The 27418-nt window shown below is 51.6% G+C and overlaps 1 protein-coding gene across 2 annotated transcripts; it reads left to right on the forward strand.

The window, feature by feature from the left end:
- The first annotated feature begins 1086 nt into the window (after positions 1-1086).
- On the forward strand, positions 1087-25167 carry CNDP2 (carnosine dipeptidase 2). 2 transcript variants are annotated; one of them, XM_025365556.1, is made up of 12 exons: positions 1087-1257; positions 4735-4886; positions 5737-5880; positions 10139-10301; positions 13196-13284; positions 15141-15341; positions 16759-16843; positions 17894-18054; positions 20313-20477; positions 22559-22700; positions 23001-23148; positions 24039-25167. In XM_025365556.1, the coding sequence occupies exons 2-12, from the start codon at positions 4827-4829 to the stop codon at positions 24106-24108; spliced, it is 1428 nt and encodes a 475-aa protein (XP_025221341.1). In that variant the 5' UTR covers positions 1087-1257; positions 4735-4826; the 3' UTR covers positions 24109-25167. The 2 variants fall into 2 exon arrangements, with proteins under 2 accessions (XP_025221341.1, XP_025221342.1); XM_025365557.1 differs by lacking the exons at positions 1087-1257; positions 10139-10301; positions 13196-13284 and having other exon boundaries at positions 4027-4886.
- Positions 25168-27418: the final 2251 nt, after the last annotated feature.

A 27418-nucleotide genomic window follows, 5' to 3' on the forward strand; every position in this document is an offset into this window, starting at 1 on the left:
GCTTGAACCCGGGAAGCGGAGGTTGCAGTGAGCAGAGATTGGGCTACTGCACTCCAGCCTGGTGACAGAGAGAGACTCTGTCTCAAAGTAAATAAATAAATAAAAATAAAAGAGGAAACAAACCATGTAAATTTTAAGGGGGGAGGCAATTTCATTTTAACATTTTACGTTATGTGGGAACGTACACATCTCTTACACCTATTAAATTCATTTTTTAAAAATAATAACCCCCGAGCCATCACTCCTTAAAGAATGTGGTAGTGGCACAAGTTTTAAATTCTTTTGAGAATACTCTATCGGAAAAGTGAGCAGGCCAGGGAATAACAATTTTACCCCCAAGAATTGTTGTAAAGATCAAAAAGGAAAGCGCTGTCACAGATGCTCATAAACGGTGCCGGCTCTGCTTCCTTCATCAGTTCCTAGGGTCATGGGACACAAATACTAACATATTTCCACTATCGGTAACGGTGCTGACGAACAATTTGCTAATCCAGTCCAGACCGACCTCCCATTGGAGCTTGTGTGACCCGCATGAGTCCGTGCCCCGACTCCGCACCCGGAAGCACAGTGCTGGACGCGGGAGGGAACGGGAGTGTCGTGGGACCTCCAGAGCCTAGGAGGTTAGAGGGTGGAGTCAGGGCCCCCCAGTTTTGGACTCCATTGCAGCACTGCAGGCGACTTCTCGGACCCCACCGTTGAAGCACCAGGCCCTCCCGCCCACCCGGGAGCCATCGGGAAGGACAGCGCAAGCCCACAACTTGAACACGCGCTCCGGCGAGTCCTGCCTCCCCTGAATCCCAACCCACAAAATCTCCACCCCTCGCCACGCCCACATCCCCGTCCACCGTCGGGGAGGGGCGGAGTGACGTAAGCCCTGTAGACCAGGCCAGGATTGGTTGGCGAGGCGGAAATGCAGCTGGGAGAGGTGACCTCAGCCTTCCGCACCGGGCGCAGGACGGAAATGGGGCGGGGAGTGGGTGACACCACCCCTCTGCCTCTGGCCTGATTGGTGGGCGTGGAGAGGGCGTGGCGAGGGCGTGGCGAGGGCGTGGCGAGGGCGTGGCGAGGGCGTGGAGGGGGCGTGGAGGGGCGTGGAGGGGCGTGGCGATGTCTGCCCTCCGGACAAGGCGGGGTTGGTGGCCTGGGCGACAGCGGGGCGGGCCCGCGCCGGGGGTCGTGGCCGGGGCACGTGGTGCGGAACCGGCGCCGCGCTTTCTGCTGGTAAGAGGGCCTTGCCTAGTGGGCCTCCCTTCCCGGGTTGGTCTTCCTGATGGACGTTCCTTCCCGGGTGGGCGCCCTGAGCGGGGAACGGGGTGGGCGGGGAGGACCCCGGGCAGCGGCGAGAGTCACGCCTCATTTGTGGGGAAGCGTGGGGCGCCCGGCCGCAGCCACGCGGAAACAATGGTGTCCGGGCTGTTCCCTAGCGCGCGGTCGGGGGCGGAGGCCCGTGACAGCCATGGCCCCGGGGCCTCTCGCACCTCCGGAGCCCTGGAGCCCCGCTCACCCGGGCCACTCCCGTCCCAGCAGCACCGAGCGCGTCCCCGGTCCGCAGGGACAAGCTGGGCGGCGCACTTGGCCTGAGCCTGCGTGGCCCTCCCTGGTGGAGTCGAGTGGAACGACCCTGGTTGCAGATGGGGTTGCGGGGAGCCGAGCGCTGGTCAGTCCACTCCCCTCCACAGGGGCCTGCTGAGAACTCCAGCCTTTCTCCAAGGGATCCCTTTCCCGGAGACCTGGGGTGGGGGGTGTGGCGGGACAGACGCGCCCCAGGTTCAAAGGGCCCTGGACAGGGTCCCTAGCTCCCACCAGCATTTAGGCTGCTTTTAAGGCTATAGGAGGAAGCATCTGAGGGGAGACAAAATTCCATGCCAGCTTGATGATCTGGGGCAGGTGTCTCATTCAGTTGGCTTCAGTTTCCTCATCTGTGAAATAGAGATAATATTTGGTCCGCCTGGACCAATGTCCTTGAGACCTTCGTCCTCACAGACAGGGCCACAAAACTACCCCTCCCCACCGCCTGCCAAGGTCAGATTCCGTAGATCATCCAAGTGTGGACTGCATAAAGAGGCGGAGAACCCGGGGCCTGCTACCAATGCCTTCCTTGTCCCTAATGTTTGCAGGCAGGAGTGGAGAAAGAGAATTCACATTGTGTTTAGGGATCAAGTTCTAGCTTGGGCAGTCTGGAGATTTTTTTATTGGTTCTTATACAGACATGAAGGTGTGATTCAGTTATTTGTGTTATATATGCCTTCAATTATCAAGGGACAGGGACTGAGATTCTCAGAACTAGAAGACTCATTTGTGTGTATTGCTGATGGTTCCAGGTGCCACAGCGATTTCTCCTTCCCTCCACCAGTCTCAACATTCAAATCATGTTACTCCCTTGCCAGGCACGGTGGCTCATGTCTGTAACCTCGGCACTTTGGGAGACCGAGGCGGACAGATCGCTTGAGCCCAGGAGTTCGAGACCAGCCTGAGTAACGTGAGGAAACCCCGTCTCTACAAAAAATACAAAAATTAGCTGTGTGTGATGGTGCACGCCTGTAGTCCCAGCTACTTGGGAAGCTGAGGCAGGAGGGTCATTTGAGCCTGGGAGACAGAGATTGCAGTGAGCCAAGATTGCACCAATGCACTCCAGCCTGGGTAACAGAATGACACCCTGTCTCGATAAATAAAGTTACTCCTTATGAACTTTAGATTTTTAGAGGGGAGTGAGGTGTCATTTAAAAGGATAATGCTTGCTTTTGCTCGATCCAGCATACTGCTTTTACCTTAATTAGTGGTGTTCTCCAGAGCATATAAAAATTGTTCCATTTAATGGCTTTGTAACGGGGGGAGGTGAAACGGGTAACCCAGAAGTGTGAGTGGGAGGAGAAACTGGAACCTGGCCCAACCTGGTTTGACTGGATGAGTGATTAGCAGGAGTTGCTTTTTAGCCCATCTCTGATGGTGGAACAATCTGATCTTTGTTTCCTCACTTTTAGTGACAGTTGTAACTTAGATAATTACAGTCGTGTTGCTTAAGGATGGGGATACATTCCGAGAAAGTGCATCGTTAGGCGATTCGTTGTTGTGTGCACATCCTGAGCTGCGCTCACACAAACTTGGACGGTACAGCCTTCTACATACCTAGGCTATGTGGTGTAGCCTATTGTTCCTAGGCTGCAAACCCATACCTGTTCCTTTAATGGATACTGTAAGCAGTTGTAACACAGTGGTAGGTATTTGTGTATCTAAACATACCTAGACAGAAAATGAATTTTTAAGCTCCATTATAATCTTTTGAGACCACCGCCGTTGTTGATGGAAATGTTATGTGGCACGTGAGTACATTTTTGAGTGACATTAGCTATAATGCCATTGGTTAATTTGACTACAAGAGCATAATATTAATGAGAATGTACCACAGTGAGCTTGGGATTTGTGGCATTTAATAACCAGGAACTCATGAAAATCACCACATGTAGCATATTGTCCTGCTAAATAGGATTTCTTTTAATGTGAACAGGTAGCTTCCCTGCGTACATTTTTGGCAACAGGTGGACGACAATTTGGTGTATTAACACTGATAAACGCCTCTCCGGCGTGCTCATGGGCTCCGTCTTACTTGAGGCTCCTCCAAATGAGTGCCTCAGTGCAGAGATCCCAGCTGGCTGGGAGGTATGTAGCTCTTCCGTGCTCTGTGGCTGGTGTTTGAAGAGGAGGAAGAGAGCACTTGAGAAGGCAGCGGATGGGTCTCCCACCCATCTAGAAATCACATTTGCAACTTGCAGTGCCCTATGATTTCACCCTGCACAGCAACAGCCACTTGTGAACGGTTGCCACGCTTGGTGTCACCGTGGATAAAGTGACCTCTCTGCCGAGAAATCACTTTGAAATCCTATACCAAGAAAACAATGCTCTTTACCTGAAGCACGTCAATGCACAGGCATTTGTCTGGCACGTAGACACGGGGCTGTAGTAGGGTCCTGTCACTCCGCAGCTGTGATTCCAAGGCACTTCATGGCCCCGCAGTCTTGAATTTGTTCAGTACAGCCGGGTGCTTTCTGCTGCAGAAAGCCAATTATAAAAGTCCCAATACCAGAATCGTTTTTCCATTCATTCCAACTTCTAAAAAGAGTCCGATGACGTGTTTTCACCTGTATCTGTAAGTGGGGCGGAAGTTGCTGGGCGTCACACGTGGAAGGGGGGTGAGAGCATGTGTCCTGGAGCCTGTGTGGCCTGTTGGTCAGGTGCTTGTGGAGGTTTAGCTGTTACCCTTTGGCTGTTTCTGGACTAAGATCATCAACTTTCTTAAACTGAATTTGGTTTTCCTTGGGCTCTGTCGTCTGTGTTGTGGGTTTGTGGTGGTGGACACAGGATGTGACATTCTTGCTGAGATCCCTGAAGTGACTATATCCTCTGGGATAACAGAAAGTGGAACTTACTTTTGGGCTTTAAGAGTGTAAAAATTTTTATTAAAGTACCGGTAAAACGAAAAGTGCCTACTTTTAGTTTTCACCGTATTTTCTTCAACTCAGGCCCTCCCTCTGTTACCTGTCATCTGACATGGAATTTTGTGTAACTTTCCTTCCAAGTAAAGGAGGGAAGATTAGCCCCAGCCTCTCACTGGTTCCCAGAGCTTTTGTCTCTGAAGCCGCAGTCACTTCCTGGAGCGTTTCTGGCTGAGGGTGTTGCAGTGCTGGCTGGGAGGGTGGGGCAACACTTTACAATTCTGAACAAGTGCTTTCTGGGCAGGTTGCCGGTCAGTGCCTACTAGAGACAGGACTGACCAGTTGCTCTTCCTTTCAAGAACCTTCAAGATCTACGGTCTGGGCTTTGGTTGAAAGATGGCGGCCCTCACGACCCTGTTTAAGTACATTGATGAAAATCAGGATCGCTACATTAAGGTAAGGGAATATTCATTAAAATCTGATATTCACTAAAATCCCTATTCATTAAAATCTGATTTAATCCCATGGGGCCCAGAGAAACTGTCAAGAGCTAATATGAATTATGCCATTTAAATCCAGGGTTAGAAGATCTGCCTAGAGATCTGTTCCATTAGCTTCTTCCTACAGTATAGGTTACACTTTTGGTTTTTGATAAAGTGTTAATATATGTTTCTAAGAATAGCAAATCTAATTGAAATTTTTGTTTCACCTCCATCAACAATTTCTTGTGATAATTACAGATTAAATAGATTGCATTAAGTATATTCTAAGTAATTCCATATTGTTATATATAAATCTGTTTCTTGATGTTAACTTAGAGCATTATGCTGTAAACGTATTCTTCGTAGACACATTACAGATGAAATCTTTAGAATTCTCATTCTGAAAATTATACTTTAGAAAATTTGGCCATTGTCAAGATGATAAATAAGCTAATTTGGACTGTGGCAACATTGGGTATTTTCTGTATCTTTCCGTTGTAATTTAGTTAGATTCAGATAGAAACTTATTTGTGGAACCTGGTACATTTTACATTTACTTCCTCCTTAATCGTTAAAAATAAACCATCTGACATTTTTCTTTTGTATTCTAGTTCTTGGTACAGGGTTAGAACAAACAGTTTTTAAAATCTTAAACCCAAAGCACATGTGATGGGTCTGTCCTATTTCCAGTCAGCCTATTCAAATGCAGCAGCCACAGAGGGTCAGGCAACCACGTGTGCCTAGAACATGGCAACATTATGGAAACCTTTTCTCCCTCAAGGACACCTTTTCAGAATCCTTTGTTGCTTGTTGTCCACAAACAGAAACTCGCAAAATGGGTAGCTATCCAGAGTGTGTCCGCGTGGCCCGAGAAGAGAGGCGAAATCAGGAGGATGATGGAGGTCGCTGCCGCAGATGTTAAGCAGTTGGGCGGCTCTGTGGAACTGGTGGATATCGGAAAACAAAAGGTAGGAGTCAGCATTCTTTGCATTGCAAGACCACAAACAGATTCTGCCTGAGGGGTTGACAAGACTCCACAAGTTCTTAAAAGGTCTTTCGCTTCAAATACTCCAGACGTCTTTAAAACAAAAAAGGAAGGGCCCGATTTGGATGGTAGGTCCCGTACGTGACTGCTGCAGTTGTACTGGGACAAAGGTCTTGTGGCACTCAGCATTTTTCTCCAGGAAGGAGAACTGCTGACAGTTACTCAAGACTAAGTTAATGTAACAGTCCTTCTTAGAGAATGGCTGAGATTCCTGTCCCAGCGATCCGTAGCTTTCAAACTAGGAAGTTACACTTTATTCGTGTCCATTTAAAAATTATAAAGACTCCTCCCAACTCCCAGCTCCCCCACACACACAGTGCTGCGTCCCTGAGCCTTTTTTTTTTTTTTTTTTTGAGGCAGAGTCTCCCTTTGTCACCCAGGCTGGAGTGCAGTGGTGTGATCTCGGCTCACTGCAACCTCCGCCTCCCAGGTTCAAGCGATTCTCCTGCTTCCGCCTCCTGAGTAGCTGGGATTACAGGCGTGCGCCACCACACCCAGCTAATTTTTATATATTTTTTTATAGAGACAGGGTTTTGCCACTTTGGCCAGGCTGGTCTCAAACTCCTGACCTCAGGTGATCCGCCTGCCTCGGCCTCCCAAAATGCTGGGATGCCAGGCGTGAGCCACTTTTTCATAAGAGATATTTTGTGTGGGGGTCGGTTGCTTTTCATTGCAGGATTCTGACAGGTGAGAATGGTTTGTTTTCTTCCTAAATGAACAGTCTCACTTTGTGGTACAGTAAGTACTCACGTCATCCACAGGTTCTTAGAAACTGCAGCTTTAAGCAAGACAGCGTACAACAACGGGTGCTTGAATAAGGTAGTTTTGTTCACTTAAAGTCCCAGTTTCTAAAATCCTATCCATGAAGTTGAGTGAGGACTTACTAGGTGTGTGTATGTATGTGTGTATGTGTGTGTGTGTATATATATATGTGTGTGTATATATATATATTTTTTTTATTGGGACGGGGGTTTCCAGGCTGGTCTGAAACTTCTAGTCTCAAGTGATTTACCTGCCTTGGCATCCCAAATTGTCACACCACCATGCCTGGCCTCTTACTGTATATTATTTCACTAGTTTATTTCAAATGATTTCAGCCTTATGTCAATTGCATGTTTCATGCCATATATTTTCAAAGTTGGTAATATTCTTTTATATTCTTTGATCTAATTACAAGCTTAGGCTTATCTGGGTTCTTTGGCCTGATGATTGGGTGTCAAGCTGAAATCACAGCCCTAGAAGCTTGGGTGTGGCCATTCAGTTCAGCGTGTTTGTTTCATCAGAAGGAGAGAGTGGAGGCCAGGCAGCTGTGTCCATGGGAGCCCACAGGAGGCTCATGCAGAGCAGGTGCACGCCCAGGCCTCCCGATTCCCCAGGCAGGGCTGTTCATATGAGGTTTTCTTCTGAAAACAAATTTAAGAATTGACTGAAGGTATATTATAACTTCCCACCAATTTCCCCCCGTCTTTGGGAGAATAAACCAAGTTTCTTCATGTTGTCTCTTTTGAAGGTCAGACTCACCTTGCTCCCTTTCCTTTCTTTTTTCCTAATATATTGAAAAATCTAGGTGAGGTAAATCATTTTTAGGAGTTGTTTCATTACAATAGTTAGATTTACTTCATTGATCACTGACGTTGCTGTGCAATTCTTAAGAAAGGGCCTTTCATAAAAAGCTAAATTACTGTTATACTATTTTGAATTACATAACACTGAGTTTTATCAAGGAACTGAAAGATTTCATCACTGGTGGAAATATTCTGCAGAGCTGCTTGTGGCTGTGGGGTGGCCACACATCTTCTCTTCTCTTCCCGCATGTCTGGGTGGCAGTGAGGTTCTGTTTTTCAGAGTGATGATGACTTGATGCAGGGGTGAAGGTAGAGGTGGGTGTTCTCCTGTGTCAGTGCAGAAGTCGGAGTATTTTCAGGCTGATGAAGGAAAGGTGATGTTTGGCATTTCAGAACAATGTTACCTATGGGCCCAAGCAGTTTCTCAGAAAATGCTGAAGTATTTCAGAGGCGCCCTACTGAGCAGGAATTTATTTAGAGAAAATCTGTGGTCTTTTGAAAATCATTTTTCTGCTCAGGCAAGCTGAGGGCCAGCTGAGACTGCCAAGGCCATGGGTCCCCTGGGAGCAGAGCAGGGAGATTTCAGCAACAATTCTTTGTCCCTGGTGGCTACAGGCTGTCCTGGTGAGAACTGAAGACAGACACAGCCACAGTGCCACTGGGACAAATGAGGGGCGTCAGACCATACACTGCACATGCAGCCACAGTGCCGCTGGGACAAATTTCGCAGCCACAGTGCCGCTGGGACAAATGAGGGGCGTCAGGTCATACACTGCACATGCAGCCACAGTGCCACTGGGACAAATTTCGCAGCCACAGTGCTGCTGGGACAAATTTCGCAGCCACAGTGCCGCTGGGACAAATGAGGGGCATCAGGCCACACGCCACACATGCAGCCACAGTACTGCTGGGACAAATGAGGGGCGTCAGGCCACACGCCACACACGCAGCCACAGTGCCGCTGGGACAAATGAGGGACGTCAGGCCACATGCCAAACACGCAGCCACAGTGCCGCTGGGACAAATTTCACAGCCACAGTGCTGCTGGGACAAATTTCGCAGCCACGGTGCCGCTGGGACAAATGACGGGCTTCAGGCTACATGCTGCACACTGGCAGCCATCAGGTTACAGGAGTTACTTAAATTACTGGGAACACAAATCCTGGATCCCACAAGAATCCCAGCCACCTGCCCAGTTCCCTAAAGAGCTTGCACACTTAGAGGGGGTGCCCTGCAGTTTGGAGGGGACACTTTTCTCAGCCCATCACCAGCACTGTCCTGATCCAGTTGTCATTTCCGTGACGGCTCATTTTACCTCTTAATTGCAAACTGTTGGTTTAACTTCAGTATCACTTTAGTTTGTGTGTTATGTCTGTTAATACCTATTTTCATGAACAGTATTTTCTAGTAACTAGACTGATACATATGGATGTCATGTTTTAGTATGAACAGTCTCTTCCTCCTACAGCTAAAACCATCCCCTGCCACTTGCTTGTGGCCCTCTGTGATGAGCGTGGGGTGTTTTCCTGCTGGAATATAGGCACTGGTAGAGGAGCTGCGTGGCCACAGAAGTTTTGCTCAGTCTGAGTAGGTTTAAAGTAAAAGGCGGAGACCATTGACCTGATGTGAAAATTGGAAAAGACCTACGATTGCTTTGCCTCCATTTAGATGCAGGGGCGGGCTGGGATGCCTGTTCTGTCCTCCATTCCTATGGGATTGTGGAACACTGGTAGTGCCTTTGGGACAAAGCTCAGAAGGCGTACCAGCTACCACTAACGTTTTAGAATGGCTAAACGTGAATTTAGATATAGTTTTTTGTTCTTTTTTTTCTTTATATCTTGGTTTATGGCCTTTTCCATGCATAATTGTAATCTATGCACAGAATTTCAAAAATATCTCTTCTGATTTTAGATTATAGTTGATTTTAACCATCATTTCAGAAAATAATAAACTAAGTTGCATCCCGAACTCAGCCTGCGTGTTTTGTTATATAAAAGTCAAAGAAACATCAGCCTTTAAGAATTTACCAAATCCAGCCGGGTGCAGTGGCTCATGCTTGTAATTCTAGCACTTTGGGAAGCCAAGGTGGGTGGTTTGCCTGAGCTCAGGAATTCGAGACTACTGTGGAGGCAACATAGTGAAACCCTGTCTCTACTAAAATACAAAAAATTAGCCAGGCCTGGTGGCCGGCACCAGTAATCCCAGCTACTTGGGCAGCTGAGACCCTAAGAATCGCTTGAGCCTGAGAGGCAGAGGTTGCGGTGAGCTGGGATCACGCCACTGCACTCCAACCTGGGTGACAGAGCAAGATTGTGTCTCAAAAAAAAAAAAAAAAAAAATTTACCGAACTGCCTGCAGTTGGCAAACATGATTCTGTGCCTGTGCTCTGCAGTACAAGAAAGTCAGGAAGTAAATCTGAATTAGTGACTGCATTGAACAGTGTGCTCTTAAACTCTACAATAGAGGTTGGTTGATAAGGACAGATAAGGAAGCTCAAAGTCTTTTAATAATCTCCACCTTAATAATCTCCACCTTTTAATAATCTCCACCTTAAGTACTCCACCTTAAGTTTCTTAAACAAAGGCTGTCCTTGGTTCCTTTCCTCTCCATGCTCAGCTCCCTGATGGCTCGGAGATCCCGCTCCCTCCTATTCTGCTCGGCAAACTGGGCTCCGACCCACAGAAGAAGACCGTGTGTATTTACGGGCACCTGGACGTGCAGCCTGCAGCCCTGGAGGACGGCTGGGACAGCGAGCCCTTCACCCTGGTGGAGCGAGACGGTGAGCCCACGCGTGCCCAGAGGAAAAGCACTGACTTTTGGAAAGCCACTGCTAGTCCGTTTTTCTGTTTCCAGTACAGACTGTTTGTATTTTATTTTATCTATTTTATTACTTTTTTTAAATCTTTTTTTTGAGACAGAGTCTCACTCTGTAGCTCAGGCTGGAGTGCAATGGCGAGATCTCAATTCACTGCAAGCTCCGCCTCCCCGGGGTTCAAGCGATTCTCCTGCCTCAGCCTCCCCAGTAGCTGGGATTACGGGTGCCCACCACCACACCCGGCTAATTTTTTTATTTTTAGTAGAGACGGGGTTTCACCATGCGGGCCAGGCTGGTCTCGAACTCCTGACCTCAAGTGATCCCCCACCTCAGCCTCCCAGAGTGCTGGGATTTACAGGCGTGAGCCACCACGCCAGGCACAGACTGTTTTTAACACAAGCTAGAAATGGAGGTTTCTCACATGTGCCTCTGTCGCTGAACTTCAGAAAGCCTACCTTTTCGTGTGCAAACGAGCACCCCATTCCTGGGGTCTGCCTGGCTTCCTCGACTGCTGACACTTTTTCTCAGAACGCACATTTGGAATCAAGGCAGAGCCGTCCTGAAAAGCCTGTCCCCTCGTCCCCCTCCACTGCCCTTACCGACAGCTGCTTCTGCAGTATATGTTAGTGGCCTCGCTCACCCCGGCTGCCTCGGTAGGGGTGGCGATGTCCCTGTTACTCACCGAGTGCTTCCGTGTGCCGGGCACCTGCAGGCCTTTTGAGGCCCGTGCTGTGAGGCACCCTGCAGACCGGCCTCTCTTCTTTCTGCTTCTTCTGGTGTAAAGGCCTTCTGCTTTCATTTCTGAATTCCCACATGTGCCTGCATGGGAGTCTCTGACCAGACGAGGAATCCTCCCGCCCTGGTGCTAGGCCCCTCTGGGCTAAATTCCAGGCTCTTCTCTTCGAAGCCCTTCGTTGCATCTGTGTTCAACCCTTTCCTGGCCCAGTGTCAGTTGTGTTCATTACTGTGCAAAATTGAAAATGACTTTACTTAAAGCAACATTCCATGTCATTGTCCTTGTCATGGTGGAATTACTAACTTGCGGTGGATTGTAGGATTAACCCTCTCTGTGCCCTTGGGTGCCCCTCGAGCTTCAGACCCACACGTCTGCTTGGCCACGCCCTCAAGTGCCAGACCCGCATGGCTGCTTGACTGTGCCCTCACTCCTGGAACTCGCTGTCTCTGAACAGAAGTCTTTGTCTTTGCTCCTTGTCTGCTGTCTTACAGTCTCCGTGAATGGCACCTTCTCTCTGCCACCTGCACCGGGAACTGGGTCCCCATCCCTACCAGGCTGTCCTTTGGGACCACTGCCCTTCCCACATTGAAAGCTCCCTGTCTCCCTCCCCCGCTCCGCGGCTGGGTCCCGCTCTCCACTTCTGGGCCTTCATGGTGCCACTCCCTTTCTGGGCTGCTCCCAGAGCGACCTCAACATGCCACTTCTCTTCTTGACTCCTCCTGGGGGACTCAGGATGGCACAGAGGGTCCCTCCCCTCGCCTGCCTTCTGCCGGCCCCTTCTCCCACCTGTGCCCAGCCACACGGGACCACTTGCAGCCCCCAGGAGCGTGTGCTGCTCAAAACCACCTGGGCACCTGCGCGGGCGTCAGCCCCGTCACCACTGCCTCGTCCACTGTGAGGCCTGGCTTTGACCATCCTCTTAGCCCTCCCTGTCCCAGCCTCAGTAGGCTCCCGACTGTCAAGGAACCTAGAAGAGCACCTGTGCTGTGGTAAAGCTTCACTGCCAGCCGCCCGGCCGCCCTCTCCTTGTCGGGGAGCCTTGGAGGGTGGGGGCAGGTCACATTTGTCTGCAGCTCTGAGCCAGCACCGTGCCAGCCACTGCAGTTGTTCAGTGTTTGTCGTAGGGAAGAGGATATTTTTTAGAAAAGCTTATATTTGACTTTCAGTTTTTGTGAAAAGTTGGGTTTCATTGGTCAAAGGAAATTCCCCAGGTGGTGATGACTTTCAGCCTCATATTGCCGTGGGCTGGGTCATGCTGAGACAGTGGGACCTGGGAAGCAGGCTGAGCCCCGGGAGGTCAGGAGACCAGTTGGGCAGACCCAGGCCCATGAGAAGGCCGCGCCTTGAGGACGGCTCCCTCCTCTGTCTGGTTCCATGAGGCTGGGATGGCATGGCAGAGGATGGAGGAGGGGTGGGGCCTCGTCTTCAAGTTCTCGCTCACGTTGTCAGCTTCCCCAGAAGCAGGTGTGGTGAGGGGCCACTGTGACTGATGATGCTGATTGGAAGCAGCGTCTTGTATGTAGTTTTCAGAGTGATAACTATAGGAAGAAAGAAGCAGACGTTAACTGATAAACATGTTAGTTCTCTGGTTTTTAATCAAATTAGGTGTCACAATTGGGTGGGGGTGAGATTATGGTTCTTCTTTGACAACGGTGCCTTGAGGTTCCTCAGTGACTGGGCCTCCTGTCCCCATTGCTCCCAGCTAAGTGACTGGGCCTCCTGTCCCCATTGCTCCCCGCTAAGTGACTGGGCCTCCTGTCCCCATTGCTCCCCGCTGCTTCTGGTAAATAGGTTTTAATGAACTAAGCAGCTGGCTGCGACTTCCTGGAGTCAGATTGGAGGTCTCCACCCTGACCCAGCGGGAAGCCGTGCCCCCAGCTGACAGCCGTGAACACGGTGGGAGAGGGAAGGGGGGACTTAGGAGCATCCACATGGCTTATCTCTTTGATGATGGCGAATTATCTGACAAATTTAACAACAGTGTTGGGTGGAGACTGGGGGCTCCTGATCTCGGAAGGGGAAGCCTTGCTTGGCTAAGGGGTTATCAGATGTGCACCTGAGACACGCTGCTTCTGGGGTCATTGTAGTCATCACTTCATGATTTTGTGGATTGCTGTTCTAGGCAAGCTGTATGGGAGAGGTTCAACTGATGATAAGGGTCCGGTGGCCGGCTGGATAAACGCCCTGGAAGCGTATCAGAAAACAGACCAGGTATGCCCCCCACGCTGACTTCTGCCTGAGTCCTGGGTTCCATCTGAGCCATACAAAGACAGGTTCTCTGTTCACACAACGGCTTGTAAAGCTCACAGGAAAAGAGAAGACAAGCGTCCCCCAGCCCTTATCAGCACAAATGATGTTTCCAGCTTTCGGAAACATTCAAAGTTTAATTGTTTTACAGCTGCTTTAAGGTCACAATATTGGCAACTCAGCATGGTTTTTGCCACCGCATGAAATGTGACTTTTCAGTCCCTGACGTCAGTCTGTGCGTGTGATCCCTTGCCGGAATGTGGTGAAGGCTTTGTGACATCACACAGGCCCCTCGCTCTCTCTGTGTGGTTTACGTCCTCCTAAAACTGAATTCTGATTTTTAAAATGTATTCTCTGGCTGGGTGCGGTGGCTCACACCTGTAATTCCTTTGGGAGGAATTACTTTGGGAAGCCGAGGTGGGTGGATCACCTGAGGTCAGGAGTTCAAGACCAGCCTGGCCAACATGGTGACATCCCATCTCTACTCAAAATACAAAATTAGCCGGGCATGGTGGTGGGCACCTGTAATCCCAGCTCCCTGGAGGCTGAGGCAAGAAAATCGCTTGAACAGGGAGGCAGAGGTTGCAGTGAGCCAAGATCGTGCCACTGCCCTCCAGCCTGGGTGACAGAGCGAGACTCTGTCTCAAAAAAGAAAAAAAGCATTCTCCTAGCTGTGAAATACCGGCTCATTGTTCAAAGTTTGCTAAAAAACAGACAAGTAGAAAGAAAAATACTTGCCTAGAATCCAAAGACAATTAATATTTTGAAATTTGCCAAGATTTTCTGTTGCTTTTTGCCCAGTTGTGATCATGCTGTATAGACATCTTTGCATCTTGCTTTTCTCTTGTATCATGATGAAATAAGAATAAGATAAGCATTTTTGTCAAAGCATGGAATGTTAGGTCTGAAAAGGGTCTCAGCCCTGCTGGTCCAGGGGATTACTTTACATGGTGGGGAAGTGACACCCAGAACCACCTGGCCTGGTGCGGCCAAGCCCGCATGCTGGGCGGGAACTAGGAATCCTCTCCAGCCTCTGGCCCCGTGGAGCCCTCAGCCTCAGCTGTAGTGCAGGCACCTCGGGCACTGGGGCAACCAAGGGTGACAGGTGGCTGTGCACGGGCAGAGGTCCTGTGGAAGATTTCACGTGGAGGGCAGAAGAGGAGGAGGCAGGGGAGGAAGCGCATCCATGAACAGGGCTGTCTGGGGGCAGCCTGGGCGGTCTTGAACTAGGACTCAGTAGCTTTGAGTCCTCATTTAGGACCTGCCATTCTTTAGCCCGCCTGGCCTTTGGCAAATCACCAGCTTCGTGCACAACCTCATTTTTCACCTTTGGGTTTTGGGATCAGAGTCGGGAGAGCACCTGTGAAGCCACAATGATCCAGATACACGCAAGGTGCGCACGTTCCCATCAGCCTCCTCAGGGAGAGCAGTGCTTCTGTGCCTGGGAGCAGCAAAGGTCGCACAGGAGGACCCACCCCTCCTCGTGTTGGTGGCGCCGCTGGTATAATCAGGACTCGTGTGCTGTTCTTCGTGTCGTGGCCCTTATTGCAGAGGGAGCAGCATGGGCTTTCCTGGAAGCTCCCCTCGGTCCTGTGGGGTGGCTCCAGAGAGCCCCAACTTGCGAGACTGGACAGGTCCAAGTGGCCCGGAGCCACAGTGGCCTGGCAGTGCCTGGGGAGGGGATGACGACAGGTGCGCACAGAGGCCCATGTGGTCGGTCTGGAGAATGCGGGAGATGTGAAATATGTAATCCTGAGTGTGGTGTCTAGAAAGAAGGTTCGCAAAGCTGAATATCCATTCGTGCTGTTCCCTTCTCACAGGAGATTCCTGTCAACATCCGATTCTGCCTTGAAGGCATGGAGGAGTCAGGCTCCGAGGGCCTAGACGAGCTGATTTTCGCCCAGAAAGACACATTCTTTAAGGATGTGGACTATGTCTGCATTTCTGACAATTACTGGCTGGGAAAGAAGAAACCCTGCATCACCTATGGCCTCAGGGGCATTTGCTACTTTTTCATCGAGGTACAGTGCCAAGCTGTACGGCTTCACTTTTTTCTAACCCCTGAGTCTCCTGGTTCTTCCAAGCCCAAAGTAGGCAAGGACCCAGAAGTCAGGTGTGCAGGAAGGAGAGGCACAGGGCTCACGTAGTGCCGCCATTCCCAGCTTCCATAAACCACTGTCATACAGCAGGGTGGACAGCAACACTTCCAGTGATCAGAAGTGAACACACAGCAGCGTCAAGCTAGGACAGTGTGATTTGTAATGTCGCCTTGGAGCGGCTGAGAGGAGATTAAATGCTAGTTCATTTCAGGAGATGCAAACACATACAAAGCATTTTAGAAACACTTCCTTGTGAAGGTTGAAATATTGATATGTTAGCACTTAGGCTCCTTATCCCGTGACTTAAGGAGAAACTGAGGCCAGGTGCAGTGGCTCACGCCTGTAATCCCAGCACTTTGGGAGGCCGAGCCAGGCGGATCACTTGAGGTCAGGAGTTCGAAACCAGCCTGGCCAACATGGTGAAACCCCGTCTCTACTAAAAATACAAAAAGTTAGCCGGGTGTGGTGGCGGGTGCCTGTAATCCCAGCTACTCGGGAGGCTGAGGGAGGAAAATCACTTGAACCCAGGAAGCGGAGGTTGCAGTGAGTGGAGATTGCACCGTTGCACTCCAGCCTGAGCTACAGAGTGAGACTCCGTGTCCCAAAAAAAAAAAAAGAGAAACCAAGACAGCACTGAGCATGGGAAGGGCCAGGCCTGGCTGGATTCTCCCACTTACTGGCTGGTGGTCATCTCCAATACCCCACAGGATGACTGTGGTGATTAAATTAGATCCTGTTTGCAGACGTCGTTTATAACCTGAACAGTGCTAGAAATCACTGCAGTTGCTGCCCTGAGCCCTCACTCTGAGCAAGGCACTGTTCTGGTTCTAAAAGTGGCCCCTTGTCACCCCCGGTGCTGGGAGGGGCACTGCGCCTCTTCCATTTGCAGGCCAGGAGGCCAGGCACTTTGCAGGCAGCTGCCCTACGCTGGGCATGCGGCTGCTCAGTGCAAGGGCGAGGTCCGACCCCAGGTGTCGGGCTCCAGGCCCGTGGTGGGTCTCATTCATGTTGGGCCGCCTCTCAGCAGAGGTGCAGGGTCTTTGTTAAACTTCTAGCGAAGGCTTTGAGTGGGAGGCAGATTGCCCTGTGGAATGCTTGTACCTGTGGCTAGTGTTACCGTCTCATCTGTGGTTGGCATATGCCACAGATAAGCTGGTATTTTTTTTGTTCCTGCCTAAGTTTTTAATTGGGGAAATGCTTTGCTTTGCTCCCTGAGGGAGCAAATTTTGATCTGGAAAATTGTCAGGCCTTGTAAATGCTCTTTGTTGAATTCACTGTCACATGATAAAAATAAGCTGCCACTAGGCAGCCAGATACAGTAGCCTTTGTTTCCGTGCAGGTGGAGTGCAGCAACAAAGACCTCCATTCCGGGGTGTACGGGGGCTCGGTGCACGAGGCCATGACTGATCTCATTTTGCTGATGGGTAAGTGTGGGATGGGCGTTCCGTCCGCAGCTTAGGGGAAAGTGGACGCGCATGACCTCCAGGCTGTCTGTCATCAGCATTGGGTGCATTTCAGCATTCCACATGAACCAACTTCTGTCTCGGTTTCCAACTGTGCCTCTCCCTCCTTCCACTCACTTGTGCCTCTGAGAGGCCCCCTTGTTTTATTTTTGCCCCTGAAGCCCTCCTGTGCCTGTCACCACCTGGTGAAACCTTACCCTGCCTCCAGCACCCACCTCCATCGCCCCCAGGTCCTGTCTGGCCAAGCCCCTCGCGGCAGATGGTGCTGTCCTTCCTTTGGACGTGGTCATTTGACGTCTCTTGCAGGGCGTGTGTTTGGGCCCGTCTTATGTGATAACTGGCCCCGTCCAGGTCCCCCCGCCTGATCAGCTCTTTGAGAGCAGGCATCTTGTCATGCTGTCCCTGGCGTCCTCCTGCTCTGAGGCCAAGCACAGCCCTCGCTTCCCGCAGCATCCACAAGATCTCCATTCCTCCCCGCCAGTGCCAGCTGCCCGCGTGACACCCACTCTGTGATACCCACAGTTTACCCTCAGCTCAGGAGCAGCACGTTTCTGGTGGAGTGTGTGTTCAAAAGGCACGTGGGGCAGTGCGGTGGTGGTTAGAGTGGGGCTGTGTGAAGCCAGTCTGCTGATTTGTGTTGCGGTCCATGACCAAGGACCATTTCCTTTCCCTACGTGTTCCTCAGTCTCCTTACCTGAGACATGGGAATGCCTAGGCTGTTCCCTCATTGGCTGTTCAGCTGATTACATCACTGGCTCTTCGGCTGATTCCATCACTGGCTGAGCCTGAGGCCCCGGACGGTGCCTGACAGGCGACACGTGCCTGGGACGCATCCACGAGCATCATTCTGTGGACTGTTGTGGCTACTCTTGGCCCCTCCCTCAGCCGCGTGGCTGTGGGGCCTGAGCCGCATCTCTCCTGAGCCCGGCTCCCTGGGGTCAGTGCAGGAAAGAGCAGCTTGCCTTGGCGCGGCCTCCCCTGGGTGCTGTAACCCTCTCCCGCTTCCCTCAGGCTCTTTGGTGGACAAGAGGGGGAACATCCTGATCCCCGGCATTAACGAGGCCGTGGCCGCCGTCACGGAAGAGGAGCACAAGCTGTACGACGACATCGACTTTGACATAGAGGAGTTTGCCAAGGACGTGGGGGCGCAGATCCTCCTGCACAACAACAAGGTGCTGATTCAGGCCTCGACCCTGCCACCTGCCTGGGCCACGCTGTGACACAGGTGTCCCCCAGGCCCTGTCACCTTCCCTGGCTCCAGGGGGTCTCCGAGGGAAGGAGCTGGAGTGTCCAGTGCACATGAGTCACCAAACAGTGGAGACACTCAGAAAGCAGGCTGTGACCAGGTTGCTGGTCGTTGGAATTTTTTAGTATCAAAATCCACTTTTAATTCCATCAGACCTGGAGAAGCATGCAGAGGGGACATGGGCTGGCTCCTGCTGGCAGCGGCTCTGCCATGTTTGTGTTTATAGAGTAACCTCCTTACCACTGGACCCAGGGATCATGTAAGCCACACCAGAGCCGAGTGCTAGGTGGAAACTCTGCCGAATGTTTACCTCACTGTTAGGGGAAAAGTGGGTCATGACTTTTCTCTAGGCTGTAGGTTTATGCGGTATGGAGGTAAGTTCTGTAGGCTGTGGGTTTATGTGGTATGGAGGTAAGTTCTGTAGGCTGTAGGGTTTATGTGGTATAGATGTAAGTTCTGCAAGCTGTAGGGTTATGCGGTATAGATGTAAGTTCTGCAGGCTGTGGGTTGTGCGGTATAGATGGAAGTTCTCCAGGTGGTGGGTTTATGTGGTATAGATGTAAGTTCTGCAGGCTGTAGGTTTATGTGGTATAGATGGAAGTTCTTCAGGCTATAGGTTTATGTGGTATAGATGGAAGTTCCGCAGGCTGTGGGCTTATGCAGTATAGATGTAAGTTCTGTGCCATTGATTCAGCCAGCATCAGTTGAATCAAGCAACTCAGCCCCTGGGACACAAGGGAAATAAGGCCAGGCTGGGCTCTTGAGTTTTGTCTCCCAGAGACAGATGGGCAAGAGCTCTGGAAGGATGTGCTAAGGGCCACACTGGGCAGTCCCAAAGGCTGTGCGCCTGCATGAGGGGAGGGTCATGGTGCTAGGAGCGGCTGAGGCTCATCAGAGGGTCCTGTTGGCCAGCAGAGGTACAGGGCAAGGCTGGCGTGCCCAGTGAGCAGGAGCACGGACGTATTGGCTGCTTGGGGACAGACGGGCAGCGGGGTGAGGCCTGGGACCAAGACCAACATGCTGGCCTGATGGCCTGGGCACGGCCGTGGAACTCCAGGTCTTCCTAGGAGGTGGTGAGCCCTGCCAGGCTTTGAGTTCATCGGTTCTTGCGTTGGGAAGGATCATGGGTTGGGGTGTTGGAGCTGAGTCGGTGGAGCTGGGAGACCCGTGAGGCTGTTGCAGGCGCGGGAGCGTTGGCTGGCATCAGGGAGGAGCCTCTGGAATAGGAAGAGAAGGTTCCCACTGGCAATGACTGGACAGTGATGTCATGGACCGAGGGGTTGGGTGCAGGGAGGAGCGGGCCTGGGAGAAGGTGGGTCTGTTTCTCCTGCCTTGTCCCTCAGGCTCGTATTTGCCTCTGTGTATGGTGTTTTAGGGCCTCGTCTGTACCTCCCAGATAACATTGAGCTGTTTGGTTCACAAACAGAAATCTACATATTCAGTGGCTAAGTCACTGAGGAACTTTCTGGAGTCCCCTTTAGGGGCACACCTACTCTCTTGACCCACCTTCTGCTGCAGGGATGTGGGGGGCGGGGGCAGGCAGGAAGGTCACGGTGTTGATGACACGCTTGGGAAACAGGAGATGAAGTCTGTCCTGGTCTGAGGAGATAGCATCCTCGGTATTCACAGGCCTGTACCAGATTTGCCGGTCAGCCTGGCTGTCCTCTGTCAGTAGGAAAGGGCTGCACGCCTATGTCCTGTGGGCCTGGGAGAGGCCTGCACACAGCCTGGGCTGCATCCGCTCTTCCTCCTCCCGGGAGAGGCCTGCACACAGCCTGGGCTGCATCCCCTCTTCCTCTTGGTGCCTCTGGCTCATCAAGAGCTCCAATGTCTGTGGGATCTCGACACCCCCAGTTCTACAGGTGCTCAGTGGCCAGCGTGGCTCTCCTAGTTCTGCCGGGTGGACCTGAGCCACCCACACTGCAGCGAGAAGCAGTAAAATGCCTCACCTGAGGGTGTGCAGCCTGTCAGGGGCCTGCTTTGTGCTGAGTCACTCGCTGCAGCTGCAGAGTGCACCGGGGCAGGGTGCCTGCACCTGGACCTCCTGCCTGTGGTTGTCCGGGTCCTGGGCCAGGGCCTGTCTCACACCACTGATTTCCCAGACAACATTCCCAGCTCCTCAGTGAGCAGACAGGGCTGGCACTGAGTGCCTGAGGTGTCCCTGAGCCTCTGATTTTTCTGCAGAAAGACATCCTCATGCACCGATGGCGGTTCCCGTCTCTCTCCCTCCACGGCATCGAAGGCGCCTTCTCTGGGTCGGGGGCCAAGACCGTGATTCCCAGGAAGGTGGTTGGCAAGTTCTCCATCAGGCTCGTGCCGAACATGACTCCTGAAGTCGTCAGCGAGCAGGCATGTGGGGCTGGGACACAGGGCGGGGGCCAAGAGCTGCAGTGTCCGGGCAGAGACTTGGGTAACAAAGGTTCTTACTAGGCAGACACCCAGGCCACGCATGCCCCCACTTCCTGGCTCTGGCAAAATCAGTAATCATAACGGCAGTCGTGATTCAGAAGCTAATGTAAGATAATGCATCACATGTAAGTGACCTTTGTTACTGATCTGGCCTTTGTTACTAAAATCTGGCCTTTGACCTTACCTCAAGGCTCCAGGCCAAACACCAACGTTGGGCCAAGCGTGTTCTGGTCAGAGTCCCGGAGCCGCCCCTTACCATGGTACTGTGTGGAGGGGACTCTGGTGGCTGGAGGTCAGCCCAGCTTCTGACTGCCCTGCTCAGCTGGGATTCATGGGGAAATGGAGTCGGAGTCTTTCCACTGGGAACGGGAGCCTGGGGCTCGCCCTTCATGCTGAACAGTGAGGTCTTGTCACGAGGAGGAGTCCCCGGACCAGCACCTGGCTCTATCCTGGGTCTGGATGCAGTGTATCCTGTGGTTATTTATTTTATGAAGTGCTTTCGGTCTGCTCAGGCTGCCACAATAAAGACCACAGACCGGGTGGCTTACGTGGCAGAAACGGATTTCCCACTGTGTCGGAGGTGGGTGAGTCCAGGACCAAGGTGCTGGCAGCTGCGGCATCTGACGAGGGTTCCTCGCTTGTCCTCACATGGCGGAGGGCAGGCTCTCTGTATCTTCTTACTCAGGCTGCGTCCCACCCTTCTGGCCTCATTTAACCTTTGTCTAAATAAGGTTTAGAAAAAGAAAAAAAAAAAACTATTAAAGAAAAAAAGCCAGGCTTTTAATAATTCAAGTTAGTTTTATTCAGGCCTCTCACTGAGGACTGTGGACTGCGGCCTGGGGCCCAGGAGCAGCCTTCAAGAGGTCTGGCCAGGCTGCTCCGAGACAGCGGCTCAGCCCGTAGCTCATCTGCAGGTGGGGGAGCTTCGGTGCATGCAGAATCACATGGCACCTGCTCAGATGTTATATTCCAGCCAAGCCACACTGAGCCTCAGTGTAAGAGCGCATGTGGTCATAGGTCACAGAGGCACAACCACTAATGCGGTCAGACGCTATCTCATGTGTGGGAAAAGGTAAGGACAGGGTCATTTATCTCCTAAGGAATGCAGCGACTCAGGCAAGAGGCAGGGGCGATGCGTGCTCCCCCCTGTTTTGTCTTCAAAGCATCTTTCCTGAGAGCTGCACGTAGTGGCAGGGTGGAGCCTGTGAAATAGGCCGGCAAGCGGATCGGCGCACACGCAGTTTCTCACATTTGTGACTTTGTCTGACACCTTAGTTACTTCTGTTAAGTTCCCAAATGTACTCCCTAATGGAGTTTAGGCCTTAAATATATGAATTCTGGGGGCACACGAACATTCCGTCCAGAATATAAAGCAGGTCAGGGAAGATTGTTTTTATACGTAATTTAAATAGTTTCATCATTTGGAAGATCTTTGGAAAGAGTGAATTGCTTGATACTAAAACTTTGTCTTTTACTTTGAAATAACTGGGTTTTATTTTTTGATAAGAACTCCCCTCTTTCTGGCCGGGCGCGGTGGCTCACGCTTGTAATCCTAGCACTTTGGGAGGCCGAGGCAGGCGGATCATGAGGTCAGGAGATTGAGACCATGGTAAAACCCTGTCTCTACTAAAAATACAAAAAATTAGCTGGGCGAGGTGGCGGGCGCCTGTAGTCCCAGCTACTCGGGAGGCTGAGGCAGGAGAATGGTGGGAACCCGGGAGGCGGAGCTTGCAGTGAGCCCAGACCATGCCACTGCACTCCAGCTTGGGCGACAGAGCGAGACTCCGTCTCAAAAAAAAAAAAAAAGAAGTCCCTTCTTTCCTTACTCTCGTTACACAGCTCAGTATTAAGCGACAGAAAATGAGACTTATCGTAGACTCAGCATAGACCCGTTGCAGACCTGTCAGAGGCCAATTGTAGGCTCGATGTAGACCTGTGATAGCAGACCCGTAGGTCACTAGCATTGGATCGAATGCCAAGCTTATAAAGCATTGTATGTCTGTCTTCTATTTGTGGTTTAGGTCACAAGCTACCTAACTAAGAAGTTTGCTGAACTGCACAGCCCCAATGAGTTCAAGGTGTACATGGGCCACGGTGGGAAGCCCTGGGTCACCGACTGCAGTCACCCTCATTACGTAGCTGGGAGAAGAGCCATGAAGACAGGTTGGACACTCCTTGTGGATGATGCTGGGCAGGGCCCTTCGCATGTCTGATAGGACTCTTATACCCGTGGGCACATAGCTATGTCGGGGCACTGCTGTATCGTTGGGCATGTAGTTAAGTCAGCATGAGGACAGCTGGTGTATGGGAGGAGCCTGGGCCCCTGGCAGACCTCGAACATGGGTTTGCTGTCCCCAGGGCCTCACACGGGGTCTGACTGAGTGCTACTGAATAGTGATCTGAGACAGATCCCCAACCTTGGGGCCCCAAAGCTCACTGTTTATTTCATTCCATTTCCCCCAGTTTTTGGTGTTGAGGCAGACTTGACCAGGGAAGGCGGCAGTATTCCTGTGACCTTGACCTTTCAGGAAGCCACGGGCAAGAACATCATGCTGCTGCCTATGGGGTCAGCGGATGACGGAGCCCACTCCCAGAATGAAAAGCTCAACAGGTGAGAGTCCAGGGTGCAGCCCAGGTTGGCGTCTCCTGCACAGCGTCCCTCTTGTCCCTTCCCCTTCCCACTGTGTGCAGCTGCCAAGAGAAGCAGGTAGGGGTGATGGCCTGTGACCTGCCTTCCTGTATTTGTGTGAAGTGGGAACTTCAGATGGGAGGCAGGACGAGGCCTTGCAGGAGCGGGTGCTAAAAACAAGGTTCATCTGCGCACTTCATCTACCCCTCTCTCCATTTCCTTTTTTTTCCTGTTCATTTTCCTGTTTCCTTTTTGAGGAACTGCAGTATCATTGCTAACTGCACATGTTGCTGCTCTGACACATCCTTGACTTGGGCGGACGTGATGGGGATTCTTCCCATAACAGGGCGGGTGCAGCCTCTGAGCTGGCCTTGGGAGCAGGAGGGGCCCAGCAGGCAGGGGTCTCGGGCAGTTCCGGGAGAGGCCTCTGGCCCCAACATAGCTGAGGAGGGCAGAAGGCAAGAATGCATCCTGTGGTAACCAAGGCAGACGATCAGGGGCTAAGACCGAGGCGGAGACCCTGCAGGAAGGAGGGAGGGGGAGACAGAGACCTGGCTGAGAGGACCGGAGGGGAGGCCTGGTCTTTAGAAACAAGTGGATAATGGGAGGAGCCCACGATCCAAGCTTGATATTCACTAGCTAGGCACTGGGGGACCAGGATTGGTCTCTGGGCTGGGCAGTCAGACTGAAGCTGCACTTGAGAACCGGGGTGCTGGATTCTGAAGGCAGGCAGTGCTCGGGGCCCCCAGGCTGGGCTGGGGGATGCTCCCCAGGAAGAAGGCAGACTGTGTCTGGGCTCGAGAGGAGTCACCTCGCGCCTGGGTGTCGGCTCACAACACCAGCTGACACGACGATGTGTTCCTCTTTACTAGGCATAACTACATAGAGGGAACCAAGATGCTGGCCGCGTACCTCTATGAGGTCTCCCAGCTGAAGGACTAGGCCCGGCCTCCTGCGTGTCACCTCCGACGAGAAGGAATCCTGCCCTCACCTCACCCTTTTCCGACTTGCCCAGGGAAGTGGAGGTTCCCTCTTTCCTTTCCCTCTTGTCAGGTCATCTACGACTTCAGAGAACAGATACAAGTGTATCCAGCTGTCCATGGGTAGAGCTACCCGATGGGCTTATGAGTGACCTAGAGTGACAGCTGAGTCACCCTGGGTAAGTTCTCGGAGTGGTCAGGATGGCTTGACCTGCAGAAAATACCCAAGGTCCAAAAGCACAAGGTCTGCAGAAAGTTCTGGTTGTTGACTGGGTACCACAGTTCACACCTATAATCCCAGCACTTTGGGAGGCCAAGGCAGGAGGATCACTTGAGGCCAGGAGTCTGAGACCAGCCTAGGCAACAAAACAAGACTCTGTCTCTACAAAAAGTTTAAGAAATGAACCAGACATGAGGGTGTATGCCTGTAGTCCCAGCCACTCAGAAGGCCGAGGCAGGAGGATCGCTCGAGACCAAGAGTTTGAGCTTGCAGTGAGCTATGATTGCACCACTGCACTCAAGTCTGGGCAATGTAGCGAGACCCCGTCTACAAGAAGTTTTTTAAAAAATGAGCCAGGTGTGGTGGTGCACGCCTGTAGTCCCAGCTACTCAGGGCACTGATGTAGGAGGGTTGCTTGAGACTGAGAGTTGGAGGCTGCAATGAGCCGTGACTGCCCCACTGCACTCCAGCCTGGGCGACAGAACAAGACCCCATCTCAAAAAAAAAAAAATTCTGGTTGTCATTGAATTGGGATAAACAGAGAGTTTGATGCTTTCTGCCTTCTGTCTCAGGTGATGCATTGCACATTTGGGATATTTGGAAAGGAAATGAGGAGAGAAGTCAGGGCCTCCTCTGATCTCTCGCTATCTGTGGGTCCTGTCCTTTTCTCAAGACCTTCACCATTACTGGCGTTTTCCTGTCTTCTCTTTAGTATGATCCCTCAAAACCTCACCTAACTGGAAGGATGATTTTGTCTCAGTTTGTACTCCTAAATAAAACGTAAACATGACACCTCTAAAAGAATCGCTCCATCTGAGTTGCTCGCGGCGTGCACAACATGCTTATTGAGTGGGGTCTGGTTGATGGTGTCAGCTCAGGGCGGGGGACAGCAGGCAGGACCCAGAAAACAGAACCCAGGTCTTCCCAGGCGAGCGCTCCCTCCCTCGTCCACACAAGTGGAGGCTCACTCATGGCCCCCTGCATGTTCCAAGAAGTGTCCCTGTCCCTGTCCCTGCTCCTTACGGCTGTGGGGCCACAGGAAGTCCAGCTGGTTTAAACAAAGAATTGATTGGCCCAGTTCACATAAAAGAACAGAGTAAACTCAATGAAAGGAAAAGGCTCCTTGAAGTGGTTGGTTCCAGGGCTGGGCAGGGGAAATGCAAGATGAGTCTGGACCCTCTCGCATCAGAACGTAAGGATGTGCTCCTGAGGACATGGGGCTGCGTCCAAGGACGCAGGAGCCAGCCTGGAAGAGCTCGCAGGGGCCCAGCAGAGCAACTGGAGTGAGAAAACAGCAGTAGTGTTGGATTTTTACCACGGAATAAATAATCTGTGAGTTCATACTAATATAAATAAATAAAGCGATAAAGTGGGTGAGAAGGAGCAGTGCCCCTTGGTGAAGAATCTCCGCTCATGTGGGAGGGAAGTGGGAGATCCAAGCTGGAGCAGCTGCTGCTGCAGGAGAGACCCCTGACACACTCGCAAATTGGTAGGTGAAGGTTTAAGGAACGGGATATTTGCATAGCTTGAAAGCACCTCCCAAGGGAAAAACAGGAACTTCACAGTGGAGAGACCTGGCAGGTGCCACCCTCAGATCAAAATGAACTTGAGCAGTAATGACACATCCACACCAGGCAGTCCTGACACCACGCCCTGAGGAGGACGTGCCAGTTCTGGGAACATCACAGTCATTGTGAAAAAACATCAGACAAACACAAACGGATGAAACGTGAGGAAAATCTGTAGTTGGTTTTACGCGGATGTTAATCTCTTAGTTTTGGTCCCTGTGCTGTGGCTGCGTAAGAGGTCAGCTGGGCGAAGTGTGTCTGGGGACCCTCTGACTGTTGCATCTTCTGTCTAAGTCTCCTGTCATTTCAAAGTAAAAACAAAAAAAGAAGACAAGGGTAGCGGCTTCAGGTACGGCTGGACCCAGCACTCAGTGCTATCTGGGCTTGTGTCTCCAACTCTCAACTCCTCCATCAGAACTGTGAGAAATGCCTTCTTTCAGATTCTAATCCTGCAAGAAGAACTGCATGGTCTTCCCCCAGAAATCCTAAGAGGAGCTGCTGGTGTCTCGTGCATGCGAGCTGCATATGGGCCCGCGTCGGCAGGAACCCACGCTGAGAGGTGCTACGGTTTGAATGTCTGGTTCCTCCCAAACTCGTGTTGAAACTTAATAGCTATTGTAACAGTATTAAGAGGCAGGGCCTTGAACTGGTCAGGCCATGAGGGTCCTGTCCTCCTGACTGGGTGAATGCTGTTATTGTAGGAGTGGGCTCTTTACAACAAGGCTTGTTTGGCCTCCTCTTGCTCTCTCTACCCTTCTCTGAGCCCTTGTGTTGTGGGATGACACAGCCAGAAGGCCCTCGCCAGGTCCTGGCCCCTCCACCTCAGACCTCCCAGCCTCCCAAACCATGAGCCAATACATCTCTGCTCACTGTAAATTACCTAGTCTTGGGCATCGTGTTACAGCAGCAAAAAGCAGCCTACAGCAGTCACCGTGCTAAAACCTGCAGCACCCTGCGTGGCTCAGGGCAGTCAGGTTCCCTTGAAGTAAGTGGGAGGTCGTCACCTCTGGAAGTGCTAGGGGAGGGTGATCTGGAGGAAATCACAGTGGTGTTCTACTAGAAGGCCGATGACTCCTGGGGAAAGTGCCAGTGCTCACCTCCATCTCTGCAAGCTCAGTCCCTGGTGGAATCTCCAGGAGCACAAGGGCCATCTCGACAGCTCCACGTTCCCAGCACCCGGCCCAAGCCTGGCCCATGATCAGACAAATGCCTCGGTGGGGAGGCATGCACGTTTTCACACATCCAGACTGCCGCATGTGAGAAGCTGAGCTGGCGTGCCACTAGCTGTTTTGATGTAAACAACAGTTTTGTAAAACCCTGGACCTAATGGGTCTGACTAACTACTGGTTCTGTGAACTTGAGCCTCCGCGTCCTCCTGTGTCAGAAGAGCACAAACCACTTTTGCGGAGAGGTTATGAAGACAGAAATGACCCTGTGACCCCTTTGCAAAAAATGAAGAACTGTTCCCACTCATGCATGAAGCT

The sequence above is a fragment of the Theropithecus gelada genome, chromosome 18, assembly GCF_003255815.1.
Source record: "Theropithecus gelada isolate Dixy chromosome 18, Tgel_1.0, whole genome shotgun sequence".
NCBI classification, from domain to species: Eukaryota; Metazoa; Chordata; class Mammalia; order Primates; family Cercopithecidae; genus Theropithecus; species Theropithecus gelada.